Source organism: Physcomitrium patens, chromosome 3 (assembly GCF_059467195.1).
Source record: "Physcomitrium patens ecotype Gransden chromosome 3, ASM5946719v1, whole genome shotgun sequence".
NCBI lineage: Eukaryota > Viridiplantae > Streptophyta > Bryopsida > Funariales > Funariaceae > Physcomitrium > Physcomitrium patens.
Genome location: NC_143412.1, coordinates 24,956,369 through 24,966,760, shown reverse-complemented (window position 1 = coordinate 24,966,760; position 10,392 = coordinate 24,956,369). Strand labels below are relative to the sequence as shown.

Here is a 10,392-nt window from a genome sequence, read left to right as displayed (position 1 = left end):
TTAGCTAACATTGATTTACAAATCAGAAACATGAAAAAGATGAACTTGATATCAAATATAAATCAAGAATCTCTTGAAAATACATGTTGCATCACTCAATCATGTTATCAATGAAAACTTTTGCTTCATTGTTTTTATCAAAACTTTTGATTAAAATAATGATAATTGAGTCAAATGCCAATGTGATATGTTTTTTTGAGGTAGAAGTGAATCATATGTGCTATTAAGGTCTTGTGAATCTATAAACCTTGTTCTATTAAGGCATTGTGAATTGTTACATAACTTAGCTTTTGCTTCACTTTTGAAGAAAACAATGAGAGATGCAGCCAATCAAAGATCAAATTTGTCTCCTTTAATTTATCTCCCTGATGTGTTTTATATAAGAGACACATCTTTGACAATGAATGACATGAATAAAATCAATTATATAATAAAATTCAGATTCGATAAATATCAAGTATAAGTGATAGAAAATAATAATAATAATAATAATAATTAGAAATATGAATAGGTATTGTGTTTTGAAACCTGAAGTTCAAGTATTAGTCTTTTTCATGTCAAGTATAGAAAAAATTATTACTAACCAATAGTTATAAACTGACCATGAAAATGCTTTGTCATTATATTCATGTTTTCTTTCATGCCAAAAAAACTGAAATAAAAAGGTTCATGAAAAATTCTCAATCATATATTTATATTAAAAGATAATAAATATATAAAACTAAAAATATTGTAAACATGAACCATATACAAAGTTGGTTACAATATGGATCGATATTATTTGAGTAGAATAGAAAAAGTATTCAAAAACATTTTAAGCTCAAGAAATGTATTCTTTAAATTTCAAATCTTTCAGAAAGCCTTCTACAACACATAATGCGGAGGTACACAATCCGTTCAAAAAACTTAAAATGTGTTTGTTGTCACTTATAAAGTGTCCATATCACTTTAGCTAGTGCGCGCAGATGGGGCCAAGCTTTAAAGTACCCGGAAGCTTTATCCGGAGCGCGACGTCCACGGCACTTTGCGCGAGTATTTGTGGAGAGCAAATCGAAGCGCGGGCCAAATGCATCGCCTGCCTCGTGATCCATTTTTGCGATCGCCGCTTCGATTGGGGAATCTGCTGCGGACAGGAAGATCTCGCTGCGACATGGAGAACGAGCCCGCAAGTGCTACTAAGGACGGGTCCCTCCATGGCTACGAATCGCTCCATCGCTTGTTGTCCTCGGAGCTTCCACCGCATCTCTTCCAAGTGAGCTCTTACACTTACACTGCTTTCGTCTCGTAATCGGGCTCTGAATTGTACATGCTCATGGGGATCTCGCTTTGTGGGGTGCCGGTTCCAACGTTAAGACCCTTCTTTCTTTTGTGGAATTCGGCATCTCAATTCTTGATAATGATGCATTTTGTTGTCCTGCGTTGTTTGTTCTTTGGAGTTAGTTTTGTGGGTTTCGTGTGAAGAGCCTCGGTCGTGGTGTGCATCAATTTGGTAGTGGCGGAGTTGAACCTTGCGATTTCGAGGGTAATTTTTAGTTAGAATTCCTTGTTTATGGCAGGAGGTGAGTCGCGTATTGTACGGGTGCAACAGAGGTAGTGCTGTCACTCCTGTCCCACAGACGGAGGACCTTAGTGCTGCAGCGAAGGAAGGGAATTTCGATGTGCAGGTATGTCTTGTATATGCATCAGATTTTCTTAGTTGTGCTGCGGTTGGTGCTTGCTTGTGAAAGTAGATTGCAAGAGAGTTTGTGTGTTTGGATAGGCTTCATTTCGAAATTAGAATTCAGCTCATGAGTTGGCGGTGTTCAGACATTCGAGTTCACGGCGGATCTGGAGCAGATGCGGGCTCCACGGAACGTTTGCGTGGGCTTGATCCAGAATGCAATAGTACTACCTACGACCGAACCCTTCTTGAAGCAGAAACATGCTATCATGGAACGAGTCACCTCTCTCATCGAATCTGCTGCCAAGGCTGGCGTCAACATTCTCTGTCTACAGGTAGCTCCCTGCTCTTTGCAAAGCTTCCGACCTGTCATGCAAGGAAAAGTACTGATCGAATGCTGGAGATGCGACATAACTTGCGAATCCATGAACATCTTCTTTCGTCTTGGAATGATCATTAATACTCTTGATTGTCTCATGTGTTCGACTGCTCCATTCATGATTCTCAAACTGCTTGTCTTTTGTAACAGGAAGCCTGGACAATGCCCTTCGGTTTTTGTACGCGTGAGAAGCGATGGTGCGAATTTGCTGAGAGTGCTGAAGCAGGGGAATCAACAAAACTCCTGCAAGGACTCGCGCAGAGGTATAATATGGTGATTGTGAGCCCAATCTTAGAGCGGGACGAGTCCCATGGGAGCACCATCTGGAACACTGCTGTAGTAATTGGCAACCATGGAAATGTCATTGGAAAGCACCGAAAGGTTAGCAGCAACAGCACTCTTTCAAGACTGTCACTCTCTAATCCACCATTGTTTCTGGGAAAATAGTATCAAGCACATGCTTTGGGACAGTATTTTATGTATCAGCTTTTTTATTTCTAGTTCAATCAAGTTTATGATTAATGCTTGCTGTCATTGGAAATGCATTGCTGAAATTCATACGAAATGTGGCTGTTGTGCCAGAACCACATTCCACGAGTAGGAGACTTTAACGAGAGTACCTATTACATGGAAGGCAATACTGGGCACCCTGTTTTCGAAACCGAATTCGGAAAGATTGCTGTGAACATATGCTACGGAAGACACCATCCCATGAACTGGCAAGCGTTCGGCATGAACGGAGCCGAAATCGTATTTAATCCATCTGCAACTGTTGGTGATCTTAGCGAGCCCATGTGGCCAATTGAGGTACGTCAAAAAAATCTTGGTTTTGAGAATCAGTCTTCTTCATTCGTGTTCAAGGACATTGACGCAGTTTGCTGAATGCTTTTATTCCCACCTCGGTTGCTTGATTTGCAGGCGCGAAATGCCGCCATTGCCAATAGTTACTTCGTAGGAGCCATTAATCGTGTTGGAACGGAGGTTTTTCCCAACGAGTTCACTTCAGGCGATGGGAAACCGGCTCACAAGGACTTCGGTCACTTTTATGGCTCAAGTTTCGTTGCCGCTCCAGATGCATCGTGCAGCCCAAGTTTGTCTCGGTGCCGGGATGGTTTGCTGGTGGCAAAGCTTGACCTGAATTTATGCCAGCAATTGAAGGATAAGTGGGGGTTTAGAATGACTTCCCGGATTGACATGTATGCAGATTTCTTCCGGGAATATGTACAGCATGACTTCAAGCCTCAAGTGATTCATGACTCTTATCTAGATGGATTGCCTGCAATGAACAGTAGGACAACTTAGGAGATTTTCATTGCAAGAGACCTGTGCACAGTACCGTTTTATGTAATACTTGTATAGATATGTGGATAGCTTAAAGCGAGCTTCTTTGTAGCGGGCCTGTACAGGTCAAGATTCTGATCACAGAGTTAAGCAAAGCATTGAATAACCTTTCTTCTGTAACATTCAACTATGGTACCCATTTGATTTGACATTAGACGAGCTCTCTAAGTGCACTCTGGATGAGCAGATACATAACTGTTTAGTGCATTTTGTACAGATCGATAGCTGACAGCCCTGGAAATTTCTAGAAATAAAGCCATATTGGAGATTACGGTAGTGTGGCTAATGCTCGTAATTTGAGATGACTCTGGTTTGGGCACATGTCACGCAAGACTTCAAAATTCTGCAGTACTAGTTTCCATGCCAGTTTTCAATGGTAGCATCACGATGTCTACAGTTTTAAGCTGCAAAATCGACCGAAACGTCATGCTAAACAAAGCGTATGTCAACAAATGGGTGTCGCAGTTACATATTATTTAATTTATCATGCATTGATTTAACATTGATATTCTTCAGTCCTGTTTCACATAACCCATCGATCCTTTAGCTAACGGTAGTTGGCTTTTGATAGTCACGAAGTTTGATAATCTTCATTCTCTCTAGGAAATGCTTGTGATGAAATCTTCTGATGTGGAGCCAGACTGCAGGCGCTGGATCCAAACTCCTTGAATTGCAAGACTGCAAATTAGCAATATCTTGCATCCCAAGCAATAGGCTCAGACAATTCACCCCGAAGCTTAGTACTTTTTTTTCCCATGATCAAGCTATCCTTGAGCCTATTGGTTGTTGGAACAAGTTCATCAGTCATCAGAGAAGACGCTGAGGTGCAGACATTTATCGCTCTTGGCTGTTTTGGTTCCAGCGAGTCGAGACGATGGCAATCGAAGGGTGAAGTAAAGTAGGCACCACTGTCGTCGGGAGAGAGCGATAGCCTGTCTCTTAGTTCTGGCCATTCTTTTCTCACGTGTTTGAGGATATTGGCTTCTTCTCTAGATCCCGAACTTCCTGTGTTCACATGCAACTAGATTGCAATTATCAGAAAAGAATCAAGGTAAGCCAAACTCAAAGCCTAGCAAGATTTTTTCATTTACGAAATTCATGAGAAAGGCAAACGTTTTGATGATAAAGACAGAGATTGTGTACTATAGCTTGGTCTGTTCAGAGAAATTCAACAATTATCATTTATGCGAAACAAGTTTAGTGTTGAATCACAGACTTGAATGAAAAGAATAAACACATCGAACTCACCTCCAGTGCTGTCTCTTCCAGAACTTCTAGATCCTCGGGAACCATAGCTTCTTGGGGTTGAGCTTGTTCGAGGCTTGAATCTGCTGGGACTACACCGGAAGCCATTGCGTGCCTCCAACGGCAGAGGGAATATCGAGGATTGAGGGCTGCCAATGGATGTGTTGGTTGCTGCGAGAATCCCTGGTTTACTGTGTAAAATCACATTCTTGTTACGCTGGTCTTTCATCAACAACCACCTCTCTTTCCCTGTGAGATGAGCCAAATCATGGTGCTTTCTGCGGTTCCGGTTGTTTCCGGCAACGGTGATCTCGCCGCTCACATTACGAGAACCCTCAAGATTGCTGTCTTCTGTCTCTGTAACTTGGGAAGAATCCTTCGAGTGTATGATGGGCCGTGTGATAGTCGAATTTTCCCTGGCTTGAGCTGCAGCCTTAGCAGCTTCCTCATTCATTCGTGCCAGTTTCCAAGGGTTAATCCCAACCGACTTCTTTCTATTAAACCGCGGAGCTGACTTTCCGGTGCGATTCACTGCGATTTTTGCACCAGAAGACTTCATGTCCTCGCCGACGGGCAAAACCATCTGTTGCAAAACCCAAGTGGCAGTTTAAAGTAAGCAGGCAGATCCGTATGCGCGATTTGTTATGATACGAAATAAAAAGAAGTTGTATATAGCTCTGCGCAAGTTGGTCTGATTTCTGAGCTGAAACAACCATTTTCGCACAATGTCAAAACGGAACGTTTTGTATTCGCACCTGCTGATGTTCAACAAACATGCGAGGTGTTATACAAAAGACACCCTTGTGCAGAGCCAGAGCCCCACTTGAGCTGTATCCACTAATTCCTGTGGCGTTGGAACTTGCAGGTGATGAAGTTAAACTGTTAAATCCATCACCCTCTGCGATCTCCTGTTCTATGCCTTGTTCTCTTACTGCCAGAATGTAATCATACGTTGTAATACCCTGTTGAATTTTTCCACAATAGGTCAACGTTTACAGGGTGCATTCAAGTGGTGGAAAGGTTAAGTAGAATTGCTGAATTGGACCAGTTACTCCAGGTCGTAGAGACGAAGGTCTAATCGGTGAGAGTGTTTAGTTTGATTCAATGTTATCCCAAGCTCATCGAGAGAGTCAGTTCTAGCACTCACCTTATGTATCAGAATGAGGTGGAAGAAGAATAACTGACCCAAGGGGATCGTTCCTAACATGGCCAGGACGGAGAGCAACACCTGAATATCCAACTTACACGGGTAGGTTCCTTAAAACTCGTGTGCTGCAACACGAAACTATCTGTCCAGGACTGGCGATCAGTCAATTCCAGAAAGGAATTTGAGACTGAAGAGGTAAACTACATCACATCTTTGAGATCATTCAGATATAGTTTATTTGTGAATGTACCAAGCTTAGAGTGTATCAATCAAGAGAAATGTATCAATGTCAATTGAAGGTTATGACACCTCTCAGATCCTTCAGGTTGGCAAGGTTACTACAATAATGACAGAGATGAAGCAGAAAATAAATATATAAAAATTAATAACACATACCACAACAATTATGTAAGACACCCGAGAGAAGCTACTTCCGAGTCTGCGAATTATCTCCTTATTAAAACTTGTCTTCTGTGCAAAGCAGCGAACAAGAACACCAATTCTAGTGGTCCACACGATTACTAGCTGCAACATCGAAGCGTCAAAGCACTGTAATGTAACTTCCCGTTAAAGAATTAAAAGACAAGGATGTCTTCGGTTCAGCATCGGTCGCAATAGACAAACTCTATGGAAGCAATAGTCTCGTAAAAAGATATGCTACTGAGCTCATGACAAGAGCCTCGTTATTGTCATGATTCTATGGTGAGCAACTCCTCACAATCTAACTCTGTAATCTCGGAATCACTTCATGCACCAGCAATAGACAAGCCACCATGAGGCTCACGACCGTCCTGTAGTTCCTCCTCCCTACGCAATTATTGAGCCACTGCGATGACAGTTCAAAGTCATTAGATACTTAACCTCCATGGACTGTCAAGTAGCATTCAACATAACGACAACAGACCCTGTTGCAAGAATTTATAAAATAATCAAAAAGATGAGCACATGATGGAAATTGGTTGCGGAAATACCCGGCAGTGGTGGTCGAACTCATAAACGCACAACGAATCCACTTGACTGAACTTGTCACAAGCCCTGCAGTGCTTGCTGTTCTTTGATATCTGTCGATCATCCGGAAGAGTTACGATTTGGAAACATTGGGTGTTATCATGGGAGTTCCGATTTGCACAGCAATGAAAGTTCAAAACGAAGAAATCGGATAACGATGCACGTCTGCTTTCATAAGTTTATTCGGTTGAAGGGAATTTTTTTCAAATGTCAAAAATTAAAATGTACGAGGCTCAAAACATGAGCCATACCTTAGCTTCACATATGCTGCAATATAGCAACTGTTCTCCCACATTCAGCTTTGCCGGATCGTCCCTTTTACAGCAGGCCAACGGTACACAAAGCCAACGAGCACATACTTTTTGACCCGAAGCTTCAATCGTCAAAGTTTTATAGGGTGATGTATTTGTTTCAGACTCATCGTGTGAATGTTCTAAGCAAGTTTCAACATTTGATTGCGATAATTTGATAGCCATCAGCGCTGTCCGATGGTTGGCCTTCGCAGCTTGTTTTGACAGGTGCACTCCTGGATCAGCTGGATCACAACCAGCGCATCTCACATACAGAATAAAGACTGCTAAGACCTGCATAAAGTAGAATTGAATTAATATGAATTCTGAGAACGTACCACGAGAGTTTGTCAGTGCAAATTTGAAATGCGCTGGTCGCGCAAACTATTCAACTTAACCCATCAGTACCAGCAACCCCAATTCTGGTGAATTATGAATGAGTGGGTTTGGCCGAATAGTCTCATATGGTTTCGAAATTGGCACAAAGCCTGATCAATTCAGAGACACAGTATCACTCACCACCGGCGAGAAGGCCGCGTATACGTGAAACTTCATTACACTGCTTCCAACGAAAGGAATGAAAAATACGTAGAAGGAAAGGGAGAGTCCTGAAAAGACTGCTACTGCCACGGTCTGTTTGATGCATAAGAAAGTCAAGTGGAAGTGTTAATACTGCACAACGAAATAATATTACAGCTTTCATAAAATCACCCCTGCTTAAGGTAGTGAAGAAGAAACATTCTCATACAGACAACGTAAACAGCATTTCAGAAGAATTTGATCTCTTCTTCACAAAATATAGCAATAAATTATACCCCACAGCTCAAGTCAGAAAGAAGCAGACCAATTGGGTATCTCTTACCTCATGTACATTTCACTGGAGCAACAAAAAACCAATTTTCTTAAAGATCCTTGCTAATTAATCATTCTCAAGGTAGATTCCAATTAGCAGTCATGCCTTTGTAAGACTTTTCTGGATTGATTCAACTCAAGCTTACTCGGAGAAATTCGAAAGAATCACTACTCTAGACTAATTTTGGTGAGGCAGTGAGTGAAGGTTTTCCATTAAAGGTTTCTGAGGAAATTCTTTTATAGACTTCATTTTCCAAGTAGCCTACGTTCCTCATGTCTATTACCGCCCAGAGATAAGTATCTTCTCCTTTTCCTAGTACATGTAATTAACTAACAGGAAGTTGTGGGCTTAAGGTTTTAAATCGCTGCACACGATACACACGTAAATCTACTTCGATTTCAATAGATACTTCGATTATCATGGATTCAATTGCAGACCTCAATGTGAATCCATGTTTAGTGCTGACCAAAGATGTGGCATAAGTTCAATAGTTTCTGCAGCCTCCTGCCTTGCATGCAAGTGCCCGTTGTTTTTTCTTCTTTTATTTTATTTTATTTTCCCTCCTAACTGAACACAACACAGTGCAGGTAATCACGATTCATGTAGCCACAAATGTGGATGTGAAGATTGAGCAGAAGTTGAAAGACGAACCTGGAGAGGATGATACGGCAGCTCCCATCCATGATTTCGCATTGTGTACGCAACTTAAGTGCCTAAAGCTACAGATGCCTTAGTACAAATTGAATGCGGAGTCCAGACGCGGGAGAACCATCTGGCTACAGTAACAATCCTGCATCTATTGGTAGTGCAGAGTGTTTCGATTCTCGTGACCTGACATCAGACTTCGCTCTAATTCCAACAGAACCAAAGAATAAATAAAGAAAAAATAAACTGTGCTCTCATTTCCTGGAAACAGCCGGAAACGAGGATGCTCTTCTTCTATATCGGTCCAATAGAATGAGTGCACTCGAAGACACCACCGCACAGTGCAAGGGAAAGGATCCTGACTTTGTTGTGGTTGGATAGTAACACACCATGCCTTGTCGAGTAGGCGATTTTCACCTCAAGAAAACATTGAGTGACGGCTGGTGAGTCTACAAAAATGACGTTAGTGAAATGAGCACTCAAACGCCCCAGAAAGGTTTTATGAACTACACATCACACTGCACCCTAGCACTCCTAAGCTTCTTTTAACTCCACACTCCCACCTGCACCGGCTGCCTCCAAGTGCTAATTGAATCCAAGAGTTTTCTCTACATCATCAGCCTGAGGGGGAGGAGGGGGGAAGAGGGCTAATACACCCGCCTAACTCTACACCCCATGCAAAAAGAGCAACTCCCTGCAACGTACAGCTCGGCTAACCGCAACAATAGCTGCACGTATCTCACATGATGCACATCGTAAGACTGCGCCCTCATTGTCCACAAAGCCATCCCTCGTCTTGGAACCAGCTCTGGACTCTAGGAATCAGGGTCCTCAGCCTCGCAAGATGTCAACCCCAAGTGCACAATGGCTTTCCAGCGCTAGACCCAACTCGCTGCAACCCAAAGAGGCACATTACATGGTGACGAAACATCACAAAAACAACAACAACAAGATGAGGATGATGATGCTGCGAGCCGCAGTGATGCTGTGCTTGGCCTTCCCTAGTGAACGCCCTTTCGGATGCAAGAATCACCCTCCTGCTTTGAATGCGGAGGAGAAGAAGGAGGAGGGCCTTGCTAATGCTTCCCCAGGGACGCCATGCCTGCGCCGACACCTCCCCTCCCCCATGAACATGGCCAAAACTGCCACCTTTGGCACCGTTGAGGTAGTGAAAAATCCTGCAGGCTCTTGCGAGCCCCTTCTCGGCGCACGGATTGTTGCGTTTTCTGTGTGGAGAGATATTTGAGTTTTTGTTGCAACAAATGCAACAATCCTGTGAAGCTCCGAGCATGTAGAATTTCCAACTTGTCGTGTTTCAACTGAGATTCTGAGTCTTCCTCTTCGATTAGTTTTTTCTTTTCTTTCTTTCTTTGTGTATGATTTTGGTGTTTATGTAGTGTTTTTTCGTGATTTGGGATGTAGACATGTTCATGAAATGAGTTTCGATGATGATGTATCTTCGTATGATTCTTCCCGCTGATCCGATCATAAGTAGGATGTGGGTACTTGTGTCTCTTTGGGGGAAGAAATTTACGCTGATGGAAGCTTTCTGGTTCCGTTGTGCAGATGATGTTACTGGAATAATTCGTATTGCCTGTATTTCCTGGTGTCAACCTTTCATGTATCCACGCTGATCGAAAAACATACTTTGATTCTCCTCATTGTTATTTGGTTATTTCGTAACTTTTATTCTTTTTATCACTACTTGCACCACAAGCTTTACATACTTCTTCTGTTTTTTGCAATTTCGAGCTATGTTTGTCGAGTATCAATGCATCACCCTGTATCGACAATGTCGACTTAAAGAATTTACATACTAAGAAA

At 42.3% G+C, this 10,392-nt stretch overlaps 2 protein-coding genes across 2 annotated transcripts; one reads left to right on the top strand and one right to left on the bottom strand.

Annotated features, from left to right (window-relative positions):
• Nucleotides 1-1,076: 1,076 nt before the first annotated feature.
• Nucleotides 1,077-3,534, top strand: LOC112280685 (beta-ureidopropionase). Its single transcript, XM_024516480.3, has 6 exons — nucleotides 1,077-1,252; nucleotides 1,557-1,664; nucleotides 1,807-1,995; nucleotides 2,190-2,420; nucleotides 2,622-2,846; nucleotides 2,958-3,534. The coding sequence occupies exons 1-6, from the start codon at nucleotides 1,151-1,153 to the stop codon at nucleotides 3,339-3,341; spliced, it is 1,239 nt and encodes a 412-aa protein (XP_024372248.2). The 5' UTR covers nucleotides 1,077-1,150; the 3' UTR covers nucleotides 3,342-3,534.
• Nucleotides 3,535-4,548: 1,014 nt separating this feature from the next.
• LOC112279882 (putative protein S-acyltransferase 22) lies at nucleotides 4,549-8,761 on the bottom strand. The gene is made up of 9 exons (XM_090248666.1): nucleotides 8,575-8,761; nucleotides 7,590-7,703; nucleotides 7,032-7,364; nucleotides 6,744-6,833; nucleotides 6,527-6,598; nucleotides 6,169-6,297; nucleotides 5,678-5,853; nucleotides 5,381-5,504; nucleotides 4,549-5,208 (listed from the first exon to the last, which is right to left on the bottom strand). Exons 1-9 carry the CDS (start codon nucleotides 8,614-8,616, stop codon nucleotides 4,549-4,551), a joined length of 1,740 nt encoding a protein of 579 aa, XP_090104792.1. The 5' UTR covers nucleotides 8,617-8,761.
• Nucleotides 8,762-10,392: the final 1,631 nt, after the last annotated feature.